This window comes from Dermacentor andersoni, chromosome 9 (genome assembly GCF_023375885.2).
Source record: "Dermacentor andersoni chromosome 9, qqDerAnde1_hic_scaffold, whole genome shotgun sequence".
Classification (NCBI taxonomy): domain Eukaryota; kingdom Metazoa; phylum Arthropoda; class Arachnida; order Ixodida; family Ixodidae; genus Dermacentor; species Dermacentor andersoni.
The window spans coordinates 24288402-24309882 of NC_092822.1; the positions used below are offsets into that span (position 1 = coordinate 24288402).

The window sequence follows — 21481 nt, forward strand, 5'->3', positions numbered from 1 at the left end:
CTAAGCCTTCTTATGTAGCCATGTCTTTATGACTATATATTCTCACGTGCCATAAAGACAGCCGACCTTTAGTCGACAAAAAAAAAAAAAAAAAGCTCAGGCTTTGTCACGCGGATAGAAGCATCTTTCGTCTGCTTCTTTACTGGCGTCTGTTAAAACGTCTGCCCCATTTGGCCTATTCTGGTACGTAGACTACGACACGTGTTGTTTGGAGAAGGTTTATATAAACTGTAGTCAACGAAAAGTTTAAAGCCAGTCCGCATGGTGTCTGTAAAGTGTAGACTTTTAAGAAAATGGGTTTATATACTTCCTACAGACTGTCTAAAAAAAGGTTATTGACTTTGTAATCAATAAAAAAATATAAAGTGAGTCTATACACTGTGTCTGTAAAGTGCATGCTTCCAGCTATATGCGTATAATAACTTCTACAGACTGCATAAATAGACTCTTCAGAGTGCGGTGAAAACCTGTGCCCACTAGAGTAACTACATACGCAGTAACTCTAGTGCACACCGCTCACTAGCCCCCCCCCCACCCCCCCTTCCCGGAATGCACTGCGCTCACGTGTAGGTTCCGCTGGAGAATTGGTTGAAGCTGCCCACGTTGATGATGACGCCAGTGGAGACTCCGCCGCTCAGGAGGCTGTGCCGCATAGCTTCGTACCACACCTGCGCGGTCGAGTGTACTATTATCTATTGCCAGAAATAGAGACAAATTATGGCAGACAGAGCCCTAACTTCTTGATCCCTGCATTTTTGAACGATAACAGAAATCTTTAAACTGAAATTCAGCAAGCAAAGTCCCCGAGTCATTTCAGAAAGCTACCTTATAGAGATCTGTTAACAGACCAATCCTCCTCTCGACATTTTTTGCCAGGGTTTAGGTAACACAAGACTTGGCACTTTCCTTTCTTTTTTTGTGCCAGGCTCAATTTTTTTTCTGTGTATTTACGTTCACACAACAAAGGGTTAGTGGGTGTATTTTACCTAATTTCTTTTAGAATGTCGTTTAGTTATACGATCTCTTGAAGAACTCCGTTTACCTCTTGATAAATGCATTTCCTGTTTGTTGTTTACGTATTTCTTGTCAAGATGTTTAGGTTGATTCGGCTAGAGTGCATCAAAATTTATATTTCGTTGATTTTTTAATTTTGTGACACGATGATACTATGCAACCGTTGTTGCTTGAGTGTATAAATTATTGAGGACAGGGACGTAGTCAGGTGCAGACAAGCACCTTTGATCGCCGGTTTTCCTTGGTTTCGCTTTTCCTTTGTCGTATATTTGTCTGTTTTCCAAATGAGTGTAAAACGAATATTTGTAACGAGCAGGGAAGGTGAAACTCAAATGAACTGAAACTGAAACTAATATATCTCCTTGTATTAAGAGACAATTCGGTCTTTGGGTTATCGGTCCAACTAGCTTTGTAGAGAATCAAGTGACAAGCTGATAGTAAAGAGATTGATTGATTGATTGATTGATTGATTGATTGATTGATTGATTGATTGATTGATTGATTGATTGATTGATTGATTGATTGATTGATTGATTGATTGATTGATTGATTGATTGATTGATTGATTGATTGATTGGTTGGTTGGTTGGTTGGTTGGTTGGTTGGTTGGTTGGTTGGTTGGTTGGTTGATTGTACACCCTCGAAAGAAAGGAGTTCATGGATGACTGAACAGAGCAGAAACAAACTGAAACATGAGAACAGTACACCAGACGAGTGCTAGCTTCTAGTTTCACTCAACACTCAAGTTTCAGACACAAGTTCGAAGTTGCATACAACTTAACTTGCGTCTAGAACCCCTTGCCTCGCGTTTTCTTACGATTTCGCGCTGTTCAGCCAAACACAATATCGTACAAAGTTCCAGGTTTCTGTCCTTGTAAATTCAGGATTAATGAGAAAGAAAGTTAACAAAGACGTTTTGCGAATACCGGCAAGTTGATATTTTGACAGTCCCTCCTAACACCCCCTATAACCTTTGATAGATACGTGCACGCTTCACGCTGAATAATATACAGTTCATATAGTAAGCAGCGTGATTTGTTTCTTCCGGTTGTTACCCGTTTCGCGAATTGAGCTGACATGCATCAGTGTTGCCCATCTTATCCGACTTACTATGGCGACGTATGCAGTAGCTTAGCCAAACTATGGTACGCATTTCTTATAAAAAAAAAAGGGGGGGGGGAAGAAAACGAGGCCAAGGTATGCAAACCCTGATGTTGAGCAGCTTGCTCCATTCCGGCTTGAGCATGTAGTGGATGCCGAAGTCGGCCCCGGGCAGCCGCACCAGGCCGCGTAACAGGAGAACCGACAGTAGCGCGTACGACCCGAGTGACGTCACGTAGACGAACTGCGCAGCCGCAATACCAGACGCCGTGTGCAGGGGGTAACAGGTGAAGGCCACTTGCAACGAAATTTCGCTTTTGTTATAAGTTAGTAATAACATTAATAAGCGTATACTACCAAAGCAATCGCGGCAAAGCTGAAGGGTGGTAATCGTCTAATTTTGTTATTAGCAGCGTTTAAGCAGACGACGAAGCAGACGACGTAGTGACCTTACCGACGATGCGTGCGCCTGGTGATTAGCGGAAACGACGCAAGTCCCAGTACATGGCCTCCTAGGTTTTCCAGCGTGCCGTGGGGGTGGGGGGGGGGAGGGGGGGCAAATCTCCTAGGTCATTGGTGTAGGCACGACTAGAAGGACACCAGATGTCACGCCTAGTGTCCCTAGAAATTACCTCTAGGGACACTAGAGGTCATGTCACGGAGCGACGCGTTCTGAGTCATGCCTCACTTAGGCAAGCGGTAACGGCATGTTTTTTTTTTTTTCAATTTCGGTATTAAGAACATATACTTTTGAAATATTTAAAATACGCACCAATGCTTATTTCAAGTGAAACATTTCGCGCAGAGGTGGCCCAATGTCTAGCTCTCTGAAACTACGGTTCTTACTGGGCCCAAAATTTCGTTGCAGGTATTTAATTATTTAAGCTTAGACGGCCTGCATGTGAAGCGAATGCCACATGAGAACGCATTCCAGATTCACATTCAGATTTCTTAATTCCAAAACCAAGTAATTAAACATCACAAATATACAGACGAGGCTCCCAAAGCGAAATAACTGTAGTGGGACGGACCCTCGGTTAATAATAATAAGATTGATGGTGATATCTATAGATATAGTTCGGCCGAACCCCGCAAGGGCGTCTGGGCGCCTATTTCACGAGGCAAAGTAAACGACTGAAATACGGTCTATGTTAATTATGCATTAAGATTTTGAGCCTCCGAATATAGCGCGGTTAACTGGTGCCGCGAAGGATAGGCTCTGCTAAGAACGGCCAGATGCAGTGCAAGTTTTGCCAACCAGTTGCGACTGTGGAGGCAACATTCCGGGAGCGTCGCCGCACACCTCTAGCCACGGTGTGACTAAGTCGACTGTGGGTGAACAACAATACGTGCGTCCTCGATTCTCCGTCGCCGGAGCCGAGTTTAACGAAGTCGCCATTGTAACTAAACGGGCTCGGCGGACCAACTATTGTTACTGAGCCGCAGGAACATCTACTGACACCGCTTCCCACGCGCCGTCCAAGACGCCAGACAATGGGCGGCCGGTGGGCGCGCTGCAGTTCGGGGAATAAATGCCCCTACGGTGCCTGGCCAATTCGCAACTCGACTACGGTGCTTGGACGGCCGTTTCCGTCACCTGGGTATCGGGAGAGGACCGAGTGTTTAAAAACCGCTGTTGTGCGGCTGCTCAGGACAGTCTCTCTCAAGCAGTCATGTTAGACTGATATAAATACTGTAAATAAACCCATATTCCTCGTTCTCGATGAGAAGCAGTCCTTCCCTTCATCAACGTCCTCAGCGTGGATAAGTTGGACGACGGCATGGGCCAGCTACCTTCTAATTCATGCCAGACTCCAATCTTGACAACGGATCACGAGCGATGGGATTGAACCCCCAATCATAACAGCTCCCCGACGTTGTACACGTCGTGTATCGCACGTGTAGTGCCAAAACGTGGGTTAGTACCCCATCTGCGGCCAGTTGTTTCTTCATCCACTTTTGTTTACATTTATTTATCATTTCTTTATTTGAATTAAGAACTGCAGTTAGTCTCCCTTATGCTGTCCTTTGTGTCGTTTTTTGTTGACTTCTTATGATATGACTAATTAAAACCGCGCCCTTCGGTTTCCTTTCCTTCTCGTTCATTTATATTTATAAATAAATAGGTAAATAAATAAATAAATAAATAAATAAAACTTTTTGTTAAGTTTGACCTGCGTGATAACGCTTCGTACTAATTTCATTATCTAGAACTCGAGACACGGCACACCTTACGTAGTCATTGTTTTTCCGTAAAAAATAAATAAATAAATTCTGAGGTTTTACGAGCCAAAACCAGGATATGATTATGAGGCACGCCGCAGTAGAGGCCTATGGAAATTCCGAACACCCTGGGAATCTCTAACGTCCACTAAATGCACGGAACGGGGGCGTTCTCGCACTTTCCTTATAGAATGTTTCAATAGCGGACGCGTGCTCAGTTGCGGGCGACCATGACATTCCTCAAGCATTCGTAGTACTTTTTTATTGTAATGTGAATAATGTAGTGTAATTTTGAAATGTATTGTCGTGCCCGGATCAACAAATAGTAACTGAGCCGCGAACAGGAAAAGTGTATAATGCAACACTTTCTTGAGACAAAGTGGTAATAACGGACTTAATAGCGACCTAAAGGATTTCCTACCCGCTATAGCGGCCATCAGTCTGTCTAGCAGCAGTGCAGAACTATCGCACTTCGATATTATCAATCATTTAGTCATTCTGAAACTATCTACAGTACAAAAACTACCAAAACTACCATCGACAGCGCACTATCGATAGTGTCGAGACCACAGCATTAATATCTATAGTATACTATCGATAGTACGAAAACTATCGGTCGCGTAAAGTCATGAGACGTACAGCACGCAAACACTGCCACATAAAGTTGGCGACGTTTCCCCTTTTTCAATTGCAAAAGCTGAGTGTTATACCGATAGTTAGCTATCGCAAAATTCTATCTCACAGTTGGCTATATTTCTAGCCAACTGTGAGATAGAAGTGGGATAAACGGGGACAAAGTACCGAAAGGCTGGCCAACGTTTCGATAGGCGGGCCTATCTTTGTGAAAGGCGACAAAGATAGGTCCACTTCTCGCAGCGTTGGCCAGCCAGGCACTCTATCCCTGTTTATCTAACTTCTATTCCACAGTGTGGAATAGAATAATAGAAGAATAAGCGGCTCCACTTCACCTGTGGAGCCGCTTATTGATTTGTATCCCTAGCCAAGAATTGCGAAGCTATCGATCACACTGCCAATAGCGAACCATCGGAATACTGTCAATATCACTGCCAATAGTTTCATAGCGAAATATCGTAATACTAGCGATATGGCTAATACTATAGTATCCGTAGTCTTCTTCTTACTCTATCAATAGTTTTTAAAAAAAGTTGTCAAACTATCGATAGTCCATTTATCGATAGTTTCACATGACTACACTGTCTAGGCGCGTATTGGGGGCGCACCTTCCTGGAGAGGCGTATGCCCCTGGAGGCGGTCAAGTAGAAGACAATCCAGCAGATGCCGATGCAGACGAGGATGTCGATGCGGAAGTTGCCATTCATGCTCACGCTCTCGCTCAGGCCCAGGATGTGACGGCTGCGAGCAGTAACCATACACGGTGCGTGCGTACACACCAACGGTCGGCATCAATCTGCCGACGGTCGGCAGATTGATGCCGACCGACGGCCGACACGAAGAAAAAAACGCTGTTGCCGACAGTCGGCAGACCGAAATCGGTGTCGGGTCGGCCTAGTGTGAGCGAACCATTACAGTCTCAAGACTACAGTCCGGTGCTCTGCAAATTGTCCGTAACAGCCCTCGATCGTTGCTGTTTCTTTGCTGCTATGTGGTCACACATTGAGGCCAAAATAACACCTTCCGACATTGCTTGCCTTGCGATGCCTGCCAGTGTAGAAGCCAACACCTTCCACGGCGGAATGTACTTATGGCAGTATAGCAACACCTTCAAACAGATTATGTCTGTATTTATTTATTGAATTAATTATTTATTGGGAGATACTTCAGTCCAGTATTGGATTTAGCTAGCGATGTTGAATATAATAGCAAAAGTAAAATGCGTTGTTGCATCTATACAGTACCACTATGACAACATCAATACAATAATATTGATGTATTAGCACTTCAATGCAGTAACGCAACATAAATGCCAATCTTGCAAGCATTCTGAAACGCGGGCAAATAGAAAAAAAATCGCGGCATTTGCAACGTTATCAAGGAGCCGGTTCCATTCATACAACGACAATGTAGTTGTAATATACAAAAAAAAGTAATAATAATACGTTAACACTTCAATACGCTAACGCAATCCAAACGCTATACTAGCTTGCAAGCTCTCCGAAACAAAACTTGAGAACAAATCGCGAGTTTCGGCACCGACAACGTGTGCAATTCAGGCGCGCAGGAACCTGTCTCACCGGCCAATCGCCGAGGCTTGGCTAAGTACGTACACCCGGCCACAAAATATTACGGACCATGAAATCTGAGAAAAAAGCTGAATATATCTGCAGCCTCACAACGCAGCCTGCATGGTATATGCACTTCGGCTCTCGACTAGAATGTGCCAACAACATCGTCGTATGCAGGTTCGCTGGCTATACAATGCTACAGGCTGCTCGGGAACGGAACGTTTTCCGAGACCCCGTGGTCCGTAAACTTTTGTGGCCGGGGTGCGCACACAGCGAAGGCATGCGTGCGCGCGACTCACAAGTAAAACTGCTCGGCGGCCGTGTTGGTGCCGTACTGGCAACCGTCGGACTTGTTCTTGTACACGTCGTCGGGCACGTAGAAGACCAGGTCCTCGTACGACACCTCGTGACCCTCGGTCAGGTTGGCGTGAGCGTAGCGCTCGGCCAGCCACCACGTGACGTCCTTGCAGGGCACCTGCGCATTCGCGCGCTTTCCCCGTCTCGTCTTAACCATGTCTTGACCGCGCTGCCCCGTGCCCGTGGCACAGAAGGGCTATCGACCCGAAACAGCGACCCCCTTTATATACAGGATGTTTTTTTTTACGTGAAGCTTTCTTTTTAATGCGAAAGCATTATATGTCCCAATCGCACGAAAATCCGTCGGCGTGCGGCGTCGGCGTGACCGAAAGATGGCACCGGAAATGGCCGACGGCGCAAAGAGTAAGAACACGTACAATAAACGCTCGGATTGACGTCAAATTTATCGGAGAGGTTCGTGTAAACTAAGTACATTAATAGATTCGAAATGAAATTAGGTAAATTTAAGTCTGGGTGGGAATCGAATCGGGGCTTCTGGGGTGCGAGACGAGCCCGCTCACCCTGCGAAACAGCGGCTCTCATGGTTCTGGCTGACTAAAAGGTGGGCGCCCCGAGCCATGCCCCGAGCGGCCAGTCGCGCGGCAATTTTGCGTGTATTGGCGGGCTTCTTTCACGCTGGGGAAAAGAACTTCTATGTGGCACGTATTGAGCAACAGAAAGCTGCATCGGCATAGTTTTTCATGTTCATGTTACTATACAATTATCTCATTGACAATTGTCATCTAGTTATACTATTTCAGAAGTTGATTGATTAATTAAGACTAATTATGTAATAAGCAAGAACGCAAAAAAATAATCTGAGTATCCCCAAGCGACGGCAAACAGCGTTACCTCGGTTCTGTGCAGCTACGTGGCAGTGGCATACGTTTAAATCTTTGTGCATTATAGTTGGGACACCCTATATACATGCGGAGCCTCACGGCGACGCCGACGGTGAAAATTCGATTCCTATCGTTCGTTTTATTTCGGTAATTTAGGTAATTCGTTTTATTGCTATCGCAATAAAACGACGAAGCGAAGAGGACGTGCATAGTCACACAATAGGCGCGCAATAGGCGCGCAATAGGCGCGCAAATAGGCGCACAATAGGCGCGCAAATAGGCGCTGCCAGGGCCAGGGCAGCGCCCAATAGGCGCACAACAGGCGCGCAAGTAGGCGCTGCCTGGGCCAGGGCAGCGCCCAATAGGCGCACAATAGGCGCGCAAATAGGCGCTGCCAGGGCCAGGGCAGCGCCCAATAGGCGCACAACAGGCGCGCAAATAGGCGCTGCCTGGGCCAGGGCAGCGTTCTGGCTTCCACTGCTGGCATGAACGTCGCGCGCACACCCGTTAGCCTGTCAGCTGAGCAGCTGCGTATATGCAAATGCACTATGAGCAGCAAGGAAAGCAAACGTCAAGCTAAATGTAACAAGTTTAATTCCAGAAAGGGGCCCAGCCGGCAGCTACCGGATTGGGTTGCGAACTGCCCCTTGATATCCCGCGGGATTGCTATAAGGCCGCGTCTTTGGCGGCTTACATAGCTATCGACAATCGCCACCGAGCGTCACCGTCACCTGACGTCACGCCCGTCCTTTGGCGTCACGTTAAGTATATGTGATTCTCTCATTGGACGCTGACAAACGCCGAGAGTTTTCCGTGGGTCTCATCTCGCGCACCTTCGAGGCGCGACGCCGGTAACACCGCTGCCGTCGTCCCTCGTCGTGCCAGCGTCGTGAGACGCCTGGCATCTGTCAGCGGCGCTGTTTCTGGTACGCCACAGCAGTTGTGTCACGTGGGGCCACGTCGCATCCGCGCATGGTCAGAACACCGTGCGAGGAGCTAATGCCCAATGCCAAACTTTGTTCTGTCGCTTTCGATGCTTCACCATCATCATCATCGTCATCATAATTTATTATTCCCTCAAAGGCCCCTGCTTGGGGTATTACATAAGGGGGGGGGGGGATAGTACGTTTACAGAATACACAAAGATTGGTCAGCATAATACAAAGTGGGGGAAACGTGAGAAAACTTCGCAATTTTCTTGTTTCATTATGCTTATTTTTTTCGTTGGTAGACCCGAGGTTAACACGAAGACCAGGTATATAAACAAACAGCGCTCACCTTTCCCCGCTGGCGTACGAAGCAGGCGGCGTCGGCGCCCCACTCCTCGTCGCACGTGGCCCACGGCAGCCGATTGCCGAGCGACTTCCACACGAACAGCATGGCGTGCGCCGCGAAGCACACGAAGTACGTGCTGATCAGCAGGCTCACGTAGCACATGCAGATGCCGATCCCTGCGCCGCGCGTCACGGCGGGGCAACGGTCACGCCTTTTTGAAAGTTACGCGCTAGGCCTACTGAACTCAACTGCATGAGATAATCGACCGATCCATTGATTTGGCATTGCTTTTCTTCTCCAAAGTCAACTTTCTCAACAACAACGAAAAATGCTGGTGAAGCTTTCAAAGAATGAGCTATCGGTCTAAAGTAAGATTCTATCTCTGTTCACTCATCCCTTTCAACTGTTGACCATATAGAATGCATACTATTGAATATAAGTAATAGTGACTTTGATGGAGTGCCTCCTAACTGCTCTTTAAGGCGGTGATAGCCTATAAGAATGCAGTGACAAATATATACACGGCTGTTCAACTCGAACAGAATTCGTATACATGAGCCAGCCAACTACGCTCGCTTATTTTGATGACGTCACGGCCGGGACGAACTTCTTTCCATATGGGCGTGTCTCGGAGATTACGTTTTGTGGAGCGGAGGCACGGATGAGTGTGGTTTAGTGGGCGGAGCTTGTACTGAATCCTTACGCTGCCACCGAGTACCAGAGAACTTGCCCGATTGGCCACTCCGCCACTCCAGTGACTCCGCGATGCATAGGAGCCAGCTAGGGTCCACTGCAGCGGCACCGCGTGCTCTGAAATTTTATACCAATTGTTCTTAGAGCATGGACAAGCTTTGCCTGTTACTGCTGCCCTTCTGTATCCGCTCCTCTCCTGCAGAACATGCGATGAAAGAAAGTTGATGTGACCCTATAACGAAGACCTAGAAAATGAGACCAACTATTGCGAAAGTGGCGCCCTCTAAGTGACACTCTGCTTTGGCGTCACTGGGCGGGCACCGAAAAAAACAATATAACTGCAGGAGGTCATGGTAAACACGTGGCCGCTGTGTATGCGTTCATCCGCGCCCTTGTTGTTTTTTAATTAAAGTATGGGGTCTTACGTGCCAAAACCACTTTCTGATTATGAGGCACGCCGTAGTGGAGGACTCCGGAAATTTCGACCACCTGGGGTTCTTTAACGCGCACCTAAATCTAAGTACATGGGTGTTTTCGCATTTCGCCCCCATCGAAATGCGGCCGCCGCGGCCGGGATTCGATCCCGCGACGTTGTGCTCAGCAGCCCAACACTATAGCCACTGAGCAACCACGGCGGGTCTTGTTGTCCTTTGCATCTCATGCGGAAAAGCAGATCAAAACAGCTACACCAGCACACCAACATGCGCACCTCTGCCGATGGGCGCGCACCGCCAGACGCCGACGGAACCCTGGCTGGAGAACTGTCCCAGGAAGAGCTCCATGAAGAACACCGGCTTGGCCACGGTCAGCGACACGACCACGTACGAGACCAGAAAGGCGGCTGCGTGCACACGGAAAGATTTGCCACTGTAGAAACGCGTCCCTACGGTGGCCATACGGTGGCCATACCTCTTCGCTGCGCGGGGACATCCCGCCAGTCATCGTGAGTGTACGCAAAAGTGCACGCGCCGAAACACGAATCAAGTTGTAGCCACAAAGGCTTCGCTCATGTCATAACTCGAACCGGCCACGGCTACATACGTACAGACGCGTGCAATATGACTTGCAACACCCTTGTCCGTGATCAAAGGGGCGCCAGGGCTGTGCGGTATGGATCTGACATGCGAAATTGCGGTTTAATAAATACCACTAATTGAAGATGTGTTTCGGTCTGGAACTTACCCTTTGTCAGCGCAGCCGTACAGTCTTGGAGGCCCTTCGACCACGGGTACCGGTGTTGCAGGTGATATTGCGAGTAACTGTGCGTTATACCTGTCTCTACGGTCGAAGACCAATCTGAAAGTTTGGAAGGTTACGTCCTCGCGAAAATCGAGAACACTCACACCAGTCGAAAATGGAAGGCAGCCGAAGTCGGGAGACCGCGGTAAGGCGTCGATCCTGTTCGTTTTCGATTTAGCATGCATCAATGTAGGTTGCGCACTTTCATAAATGCAGCTGGCGATATACAGTTTTGCGCACAGCAGGATCCAAGAAACAGCTAATATTTCCGCAGCCCGGTAGTCGCATTTTCAGCCTGTATTCTATCATACATTCTGTACTAGTATATACGCTATGCCAGTAAATACAATTGGTCAATATTGTGCTTTTTTATACTGGCTACGGTAACAAACCACTCAGAATTTAAACGTTTTCTCAGATAGGGGTTCAGCAATATTTCGACGCCCACTGTACGTGACGTCCATAAAGGCTCCCCAGAACTTTCCCTCCCTCTTCAAACAAACCGCGCTCAGCAAAGTCGGGTATCAGCAGTGGTCCTCGCATAATCCTCAGATTCCTACCCTTAGCTAACAATTTGAGGAAACACTGCTCTAACGTCACTCTGCGTCATTACAGCGGAGCAGAGCCCGTAGCAGCTAACGCTGCAAAACATCTTCAGCCAAAATGTTCCACCCTTCGGAGTATTAATAAATGAATAATGAGACGTCCACCCAATCGTAGCAGCTGCTAGAAAGGAAACACATACTGGTTCCTCGAACGCAAAGCTTTCGCAGTTGAAGAAAAAATCGTCCTGGTCCGGGACTCGAACCTGCGGGACCGCCGCCTTTTCGGGGCAGCCGCTCTACCATCTGAGCTAACTAGGCGGTTAGCAGATGGCAGGGCGAAGTCGAACTTGTCAGCAACTCGAAGCAAAGGCAAGAGTTTGACGTAATAGTTTACGTCAAACGTATTCTTCGGAGTATACGCAATGGCTGCTGGCTATAGTCCGGGAAGTACGGCAGGTGTCGCATCTCGCACCTCCGCCGTTGGCCTTGACGAGCGACGGCATTCTCCAGAAACTCCCCAGGCCCATGGACATGCCGAGGCAGGAGAGAAACAGTTCGCACTGGTTTCCCCAGGTGGCGCGGGCCTCTCCGGGCAACGCCTCTTCCTCCGAGCTGCTTCCTCCCTCATCCTCGTTCTCCGCCTCATCCTCATCGCCCGCTTTCCCGGCCGGTACAGCAACTGACGAGGTGCTGATCATGGCTGGAACTTGCGTGCTACTCGGAAAGGAATGACAAGAGAACAGAGACCGCTAAGGTACAGAGAGGGTTAAAAAAAACAAAGAACCTGAACGGTAGCGATGTCAAGAAGCCCCAAAATGGCTGAAAGAAACATTGTAAGGTGGGACTCCGTGTTAATTTTTATTTCAGCGTGCACTCAAAAGCCCGGCATGGGAGAGTTTTTGCATTTAGGTCTCATCGGTATGTAGCTGCCGCATGTCGGGAGTCGAACCCGCGACCATCTGCTCTTCGGCAGAATGCAATAGAAAGATTGGGGGTGACATGCGTGGCTGCCTCTTTGTGCCGTACTCCTGCGTTCTACACGCTGCGCCAATATAGAAAGCAGGCTCCTATATGAACACATGGCAAAGGATAAATCGTTTTCCTGTATAAATACAAGCTAGGTAAAGGATAAATCAGGCTCCTGTATAACACATGGCAAAGGATAAATCGTTTTCCTATATAAATACATGGCAAAGGATAAATCGTTTTCCTGTATAAATACAAGCTAGGTAAAGGATAAATCAGGCTCCTGTATAACACATGGCAAAGGATAAATCGTTTTCCTGTATAAATAGAAGCTAGGTAAAGGATATATGAGGCTCCTGTATAACACATGGCAAAGGATAAATCGTTTTCCTGTATAAATACAAGCTAGGTAAAGGATAAATCAGGCTCCTGTATAACACATGGCAAAGGATAAATCGTTTTCCTATATAAATACATGGTAAAGGATAAATCGTTTTCCTGTATAAATAGAAGCTAGGTAAAGGATATATCAGGCTCCTGTATAACACATGGCAAAGGATAAATCGTTTTCCTATGTAAATACATGGCAAAAGGATAAATCATTTTCCTGTATAAATAGAAGCTGGGTAAAGGATATATCAGGCTCCTGCATAACACATGGCAAAGGATAAATCGTTTTCCTGTATAAATAGAAGCTAGGTAAAGGATATATCAGGCTCCTGTATAACACATGGCAAAGGATAAATCGTTTTCCTATGTAAATACATGGCAAAGGATAAATCGTTTTCCTGTATAAATAGAAGCTAGGTAAATGATATATCAGGCTCCTGTATAACACATGGCAAAGGATAAATCGTTTTCCTATATAAATACATGGCAAATGATAAATCGTTTTCCTGTATAAGTACAAGCTAGGTAAAGGATAAATCAGGCTCCTGTATAACACATGGCAAAGGATAAATCGTTTTCCTATGTAAATACATGGCAATGGATAAATCGTTTTCCTGTATAAATAGAAGCTAGGTAAAGGATATATCAGGCTCCTGTATAACACATGGCAAAGGATAAATCGTTTTCCTATATAAATACATGGCAAAGGATAAATCGTTTTCCTGTATAAATACAAGCTAGGTAAAGGATAATTCAGGCTCCTGTATAACACATGGCAAAGGATAAATCGTTTTCCTATGTAAATACATGGCAAAGGATAAATCGTTTTCCTGCATAAATAGAAGCTAGGTAAAGGATATATCAGGCTCCTGTATAACACATGGCAAATGATAAATCGTTTTCCTATGTAAATACATGGCAAAGGATAAATCGTTTTCCTGTATAAATAGAAGCTAGGTAAAGGATATATCAGGCTCCTGCATAACACATGGCAAAGGATAAATCGTTTCCCTATATAAATACATGGCAAAGGATAAATCGTTTTCCTGCATAATTACATGGTAAAGGATAAATCGTTTTCGTGTATAAATACAAGCTAGGTAAAGGATAAATCAGGCTCCTGTATAACACATGGCAAAGGATAAATCGTTTTCCTATGTAAATACATGGTAATTAGGATAAATTGTTTTTCTCGGCAAGCCACTGCAACAAATTTCATGAAGTGTGTTGTTACATTTAAAAGAAGAAAAAATCTAGTGGCTGTTGGTAGCGAGTGTTTGATTTAGGTCGCCATTTTTTTTAATTAAAATTGTTGAAAATCGCAAAATTTCAGAAAAGGAAACTATAAAGCTTACCACTCTGTAGCTCAGTAATGACAAATGATGCGAATTGCATCTAATATAGTACATCTAAAGCGGACAAAAATTGATGCCGTATACATGGCTGTTAGATACACCACTAATATGCAAGTATGAGTTTTGCAAGACCATTGCAAGCAATATATGAAAATCGCGTGAGCAATGAATGGATATATCAAATTTATCCGTTTTGGATGCTCTAACGGATGCAGTTTGCAGAACTGCGATATCTGTCCTCGGTACAGAGCTATGAATTTGTAGACTTCGTGCTTCTTTTTTTCAAACTTAGCAATTTAAAAAAAAATTCTACCAGAAAGCTCAGGTCGTAAGTAAAAATCTCGCTTCCAACAGCCACTAGGATTGAATTTTCTTTCTCAAGTGCAACAAATTTCATTAAAATAGGGACAAATGGTTATCACAGAAAAGCGTTTCTATGGTCCGCAGGTATCTGTATAAGCGACATCGGAGTTGTGGCCCGAGCTGAAGCTTCATCGTGTTCGAATGGCGATTCTTGTGAATGCGCCCTTCCAAACCTCCCTCGCTGTTATTTGCTGATGCGAGGGATGTCGTAGACTCACTCGCGTCCCCCTGACATTCGTCTTCTCCGCACGTACCCCGAGTCTCCCGATGTTCGGCTTCCCCGCCTAACACAAACTCGATGGTGGGAGTTTGTAATTTCTTCACGATTATACGGTATTTCCTCTCGGTTTTCTTTTCCCCCTGTAACATGCGTCTTGCTCTCAAAGACAAACAGGTGCGGCTTTCGAAACATATGCGACGAATCTTAACGCGGCGAATGCAAGCTTTGCGAATGCAATTCCCGCGCCTATAGACCAAGATATTCGAGGGAGTGGTACTTACGAAGACACTTCGAGTTGCTGGCGAAAATAAGGAGTGCTCAAGTGACGTTCAAGGACGACAAGCGGAATCGCGGGTAGCGTTCTTCTTCTTCTACGAAAGAATGATAGTGATGATCATGAACCTCAGACCGCGGAGGGCAACTCCGGCGACTTCTCGGTGATGATGATGATTATGATGATGATGATGATGATGACGACGACGACGACGACGACGACGACGACGACCTTTAAGGGCCCCTCACCAGCCCTTATGTTTATGCAGACGATATTGCGTTTGTTGCATCTGCAAACGACATCCACACGCTATACCAACGACTGCAAACTTACCTTTATGATCTGGAGAGGTGGTTAGGTGCTAGTCACTTCACACTCAATGCTAGCAAATGTGCTGTTCTCGTTTTTCCGATACGTGACATAGTGCACATTTCATTGTCTTACCACCTTCAAGACATACCACAGGTGGAATCTGTTAAATACCTCGGAATTATTTATAACGCCTCTCTCAACTGGCGCTCACACATAGATCTGTTGACTGGGAAAGGTACCCGTGCAATTGGCATATTGCGTAGGCTGAGCAGTCGTCGAATAGGATTGAGAAGAGATACACTCCTAATGATTTATCGTATGTACGTTCGCCCTGTATTAGAATTTGGTTGCGTGCTCTTCTCTGGAGCTCCAGCCTACATGTCCCGTCCTCTAATCCTCTTAGAAAGAGAAGCATTACGTCTGTGTTTAGGTCTTCCTAAATTTGTTGCAAATTCTATTCTTTATCTAGAATCCCGTGTTCCGCCACTTTCGTGCAGGTTCCGGCTTTTGACGGTGCAGACGTTCTTAAGGATTTACGAATCACCACTGCGTCATCCCCAAATAATCTTTATTTCACAACCTGCGTTGTTTTTTGGTGTCATCTGGCCGCGACTGCATAAACCGCAAATTATATTCGTGCAACAATTACTTGACTCTTTGGGAGTGCGCATATGCGATGTACTTCCTATTACCGACAGAGCTGTTGCCCCGGATATTCAATTTGATGACATCTTTCCTAATAATGCAAAATTACTTCCACACCGTATTCTAGACGGTATATTACAAGATCACCTGAAATACCTTCAAACAAACGTTGTAATTGCTACAGATGCTTCACAATGTGAAGAAAAGTCAGGTGTAGGAATATTTTCCCCGATTCTCGATTGGACATTTTCTCTTCAGCTGCCAGATTTCATACCGATTTTTTTAGCTGAATTCATGGCCGTGGTGCTGGCATTACGCAAATTAGGACCATCAATTACGTCAGCTGTGGTGATAGTCACTGATTCTTTATCATTGTGCTCATCCCTTACTGCTTCTAGTGATTCTCGCGTGATGAGGACATTTCAATCACTGGTACCTGGTTACTTGAGAAGCGTGCGTTTGATTTGGGTGCCTGGCCATAAAGGACTAATCATTAATGAAATTGCAGACTCTCTAGCCAAGGCATCGATAAGTGGCCCGATTCTTCCTTGCTGCCCTTTGACTGCTTATGTTACTGCAGCTAGATTTCGCAGGAGTATCATTATACAGTCCGTATCAGGCTCCGCAATTACTAACTCTGAGGATTACGGACATCTCCTGCACCCTTGGAACAGAGATTTTTGCCGAACACGGAAAATTGAAGTGTCCATCACGAAGCTGCGCTGCCGTATACCTGCATTGAACTTCTACCTCCACAGGTCTGGTCTGGTCCCCTCACCAATATGCTCATTCTGTGGCGAAGCGGAGACAATCGACCATTTCTTGTTGTCTTGCAGACGTTTTTCTATTATAAGAAAACGACTACTCGAAACGCCGCTTCGCTCTATTGGTCTAACTTTATCAGTGCCTGTGATCCTATCTTTTGGAGCCTCCATTGTTGGGTTCAGCCACAGAAATGTTTGCTTGGCGATCCAAAATTACCTAATTGAAACCAATCGATTTCCATGTTAGATTGATCGTTCTCCCTCCCTACCATAGCTTTCTTTTATTTCTTATTAATTATTATTGCTATTATTATTATTTTCTTATACCCGGTTTTCATCTGATTATCTATTTTTTTCTCCAGACACAAAACGTTTACTTTTAAGCTCACACGCCCAAATTGTTAACTCCCTTGTTATCATTATTATTTTTAGGCACCTAATTAAACCGCCCGATTCTTGGCCAATCCCCCACTGTGGGTATGTGCCACGGCCACTCAGGACAACAACAGCAACAGCCCTGGCCCTTTTGAGCTGACAAACGCAGAGCATACATTGCGCGATAACGATCGTGTCTGCGAAGTATTACATCACTACGCGCCGCGGAAAGATCTGAAATTCCAAACAGAATGCCGTTTTTCCTTCTCCTCGCGGCCGCCGCGCTCCAAGCCGGAGGATGACGTACTCGCGTCCCTGCGCCTACGTACTCGAGTCCGCAGTGTGACGTCGCTCGTGACACGTGACTTTGAGAATTGTTAAAGACAACATCTGTTACCTGTGCGATCTGTTGCTTGACTTGACGAATTGAAGTTTAGAAAAATAATAAAATACACACACTGAATGTCTGCGTGTTTTTTGCTTTACTTCGCGCCGAAGCAAGAGAGATGTACTTCCGCTTCGTCTGCTTGTTCCCATGGTCGTGAGGTCACGTGTGCAGGTACCGAAGGAAGGAAGGAAATCAACTTTATTCAAGGTGCTGCAGGTCACGAGAGCTTTGGGCTCAAACTATACCATTTTCTATCGTGTTCCAGCGCGTGATCATGCTCTGCGATGCGCTTGTTCTGCCTCAGTATTTGCGTGGCACGGAATTATACCGCTAGTCATGTGTCCTTGTGCACAGCGCGCAAAACCGTGCGCTGCGCAAAACGATAACAGCTCGCGCGCGACGCCGCCAGCGGAAGTGCGCATCGCCGAAAAAAAAAAAAAAACCAAGGAGGAAAAAAAGTGAAGGCGGGGCCCATGACGTATGTGTCACGCGATCCTCGAGGTCCGGCATGGGACAACGCAGGGTAGGAATTTCGCTCGCGAAGGCTAGACGGGGCGAGTGGAGTCTCGCTATGCAGTGGAGCCCGCCTGCTGAAATCATGTGTTCGCGGCACTGAAATATTTCTACCTCGGATATTAACGAGCCGACTTGAGAAATTTTTGCTGCAGAATGCTCCCTAGAGGACACGTAACAACTTTCAGCGTATAACCAAATTTACTATGGGCCCTGGCGACGGGTCATTTCAAGTCTTTGACACATACCCACTCACGCAGATTGGCCGAGAGTCAGATTTTACATATGTGTTAGGTGAATAAATTTAGAAATCCTTAATTTTCGTTATGATGATGATGACATTAAAGCCTTTGGCATATATCCACTCATGTAGATTGGCCGAGAGTCAGGCAACTTTACATATGTGCTAGGTGAATAAATTTAGAAATCCATAATTTTGATGAATAAATTGAAACTAGTAAAATCCAGGTCACCGGATATAAAATAAAAATTATACTACACGTTCGCTCGATCTGCATTCTGATGACTTGCGCCAAACGGTGAGACAGGTTTATTTAGTTTCACGGTAAATTCATTAAAAAGATCGTCGTGACATATTGCGGACTCGCGCCAGCGGAAGCATTCTTTATTTTTTTTAATGGTCACCAAACCGTTTAGGTAAAGTAATTAATGGAAAGGGCTAATTGATACACGTTCATGATTACGTTTCGCCGAGTTTTAGACCGGCAAAGAATATGACGAAGGACGCGGAAGGTAGCTCTTCGTCCTTCCACGCCATCTTCCCTTCTTTTTCTTGCTGGTGTAAAACTCAGCTCAACGTAATAATCACCGGACCAATACATTTTTGGTAGTATTCGTTTACTAGGTAATGCTCACTGTAATTCGATTACTTTTTCAGTATCCAATTACATTTCACCACGTTACTTTATCGACGATCGAGACATGTACCAGGCGTCTCAGCTTCGGGGCACTCGAATTCGGCGGCAACTATGCAGTGGAGCATCCGCGGTCGTGTCAGCATGCGCGCGACAGTTTCGCGAAGGCGCATGTTCACCCAGGTCAATCCGCGGGTGCTCACTATTTGTTTTATCATCATAAAGCTGCACCATATGTTGGCCGGCGACGTGGACCGGTGCTGCATGCTGAGGTTCGATAGCGATGCCCACATCGGATGTCGTTGCCAGGAAATCGAAAATGGACGATTGAAGGGGGCCCTGAAACACTTTTTATCGAAGTGGAGAAAGACATTTGAAGATAGGCTATTTCACAACCACTTTGCCGCAAAAAGTACTTCAATGCGTTCAGCAGAAGCGGAGTTACCGGCAATCAAACACGGCCTCAGCTGTGCTCCCCTTCCTCCTCCAATGCCTTGCACTGCGAAGGCTACGGCCGAAACGCCACCGTGGCGCGCAGTTCAAATTTCCGATTGGGTGCCTATGCCGCGCTAAACGTAAGGCAAACGCGGCTGTCCTCAGAGAGCCGCAGTGCACTTAGCCATTTGTAGGAAACTCTATGCACTTAGCCACTGGACTCGTGGCGGCACCTCGCGGCGGCCGCGGTGTAGCCGAGCGCAGCGACCAATAGCAGCCGCGTATTGGAGTGTGCTTTATGACGAAATGAAGCACACAGACAAGAGCGAGGATCATGGGGTTTTTGAAACGAGAGCGTTTGAGAAAATGGTGACTTCGCGCTCCGCTTGCGAGTTCCACGGACCGCATACGACAGCAGAACTTGTCTGAGATGTTCACAACAGCGTATGCTACCCGCGGACTATGTTATTTCACCAAGCTCGAGGGGTGGTTAGAGAGAGAGAGAGAGAAGGAAAGGCAGGGAGGTAAACCAGACTGAGTCCAGTTTGCTACCCTACACGTGGGGAGAGGAATGAAAGAGAGAGAAAACATGTCTATACCGCACTTTCACATGCACTAAGTAAGGTGTAGGATGTCTATAGTCTGGCACTCAAGTCTGTTGCCTTAAGGTTGAAGCGCTCGAATTTCGAGTAAGAGAACCACATGCTATAAGCCTCATTATGTCATATCAACGCGCCCAAAACGCTCTCTATGAATGGTAGAAATGCTAGGAAAAAGAAAGTGGTTCATGTTTCGAGTTTCCGCTTAACATAATTGTTTTCTCGGATATTCAAATTACAATATGGCCCCATCATGTCTACAGGTTCTGTGCAAGTCGGACTTCACGGTTTTTCTGACGTATCTTGCCTTGAGAAACTCTATCAGTACAGTAACTTCCTTGCGCTACAAGGAGGGCCTGCGTTGGGTATGCGTGGTGTGAATTTTTGCCGAAACGAAGATCGACGCTAAACGCAGAGGCCAGATTTTCTGCGACTTGGGGCCCTTAACGCTCTCGCGTTACCGTCTTGTATCGGCGTGTTGTCGCTGGAAGTCTTTTTAGAACTTTTAGCACGAAGTAAAAAGAAAAAGAAATGCAAACCTGGCTTCTAGTTCTTTTGCAAGTCAGATTACGCAAGAAAAATGATTTGTTGGCGTCAGTACTAGCCATAGTCACGCTCATGCTACGCGGGTAAGCAGTACCTTCTCAAATGTGAAAATGGGCTAGTTCCTATTGCACAGGGAACATCTAACTTTAAAAATTGCAGCAGGTACCCGATTTGTTTTTCACTGCATGCTTTAGGGCTCGCGAAGCAATGGTTGTCAGGTCGGGGAGCATGCGGAAGCCTGCTCATACTTGTTTACTGCGTTAGATCAGCTTTTCTGTGCAGGCGTCTAGTATGTGCGTTCAACTGGCGCCGAATTCTCCCCATACTTTGTTCAGTTCCTGTACAATATTGTATTATAACGAATAAGGGCACTTGAACAGGCGGTGTTCACAATACAAGGGATTAGGCTGTTAGTCAAGCTTCGGTAGAAGGTTGGTCTGAAATCGACTGCGTGCGTTTGTGCAAACCCCGCACGAAAGGAAGTACCGCTCGTAATAATTTGTACGTATGCTGTTGAAACGCTGATGGGTAAAAGCAGCCTACAGTGCGGAAAAATAATGTTGCCCTTGATATTTGCCAGAAACAATTATCAGAACAACAAGTACTCAGGAGCATCTATTGTTGTTTGAGACATCGTTAATATAGCCAAGACTTCGGATAAAATTATTCAACCCGACAGAAGCTTCCGTCTTCAATGATGCTGTATCATATGCAAAAAAAAAAAAAAAAGAAAAACGAAAATTCAGCATTGACCAAAGCGCTAATTTCGTGTCTTTTTATTGAGGCGATAGCAGCACTGGAGGCTAATTTCGACGATACCTCCAGTAGAAGTTCTATATTTTTCAGATTCCCCATGGTGCTAAAAATTGAAAAACGGTTTAAGTTCAGTCGTCTCGGGAGGTGCATGGCACTGTTGGTAGAATAATTCGAACAGAAATGTTAAACATGTACAGAAATTGTCGATCAAA

General features: G+C 46.0%; 2 protein-coding genes across 5 annotated transcripts in view; both read right to left on the bottom strand.

Annotated features, from left to right (window-relative positions):
* Nucleotides 1-15140, bottom strand: part of LOC126527494 (sodium- and chloride-dependent glycine transporter 1-like) — a 34836-nt gene extending 19696 nt beyond the window's left edge. Inside the window, exons 1-8 of the mRNA XM_055068652.2 lie at nt 15069-15140; nt 11966-12207; nt 10419-10550; nt 9020-9192; nt 6842-7017; nt 5580-5712; nt 2222-2359; nt 565-668 (exon numbers count right to left, since the gene is read on the bottom strand). Coding sequence (XP_054924627.2) covers nt 565-668; nt 2222-2359; nt 5580-5712; nt 6842-7017; nt 9020-9192; nt 10419-10550; nt 11966-12191 — 1082 coding nt within the window. The 5' untranslated portion in view covers nt 12192-12207; nt 15069-15140. The remainder of the gene's footprint in view (nt 1-564; nt 669-2221; nt 2360-5579; nt 5713-6841; nt 7018-9019; nt 9193-10418; nt 10551-11965; nt 12208-15068) is intronic.
* Nucleotides 15141-20809: 5669 nt separating this feature from the next.
* LOC126527312 (phosphatase and actin regulator 2) overlaps nt 20810-21481 on the bottom strand; it is a 137587-nt gene continuing 136915 nt past the window's right edge. For 2 of the 4 annotated variants that reach the window (XM_072284451.1, XM_072284452.1), the window contains exon 13: nt 20810-21423. In XM_072284451.1, coding sequence (XP_072140552.1) covers nt 21219-21423 — 205 coding nt within the window. In that variant the 3' untranslated portion in view covers nt 20810-21218. The remainder of the gene's footprint in view (nt 21424-21481) is intronic. The other 2 variants (XM_072284454.1, XM_072284453.1) reach the window with 1 other exon arrangement.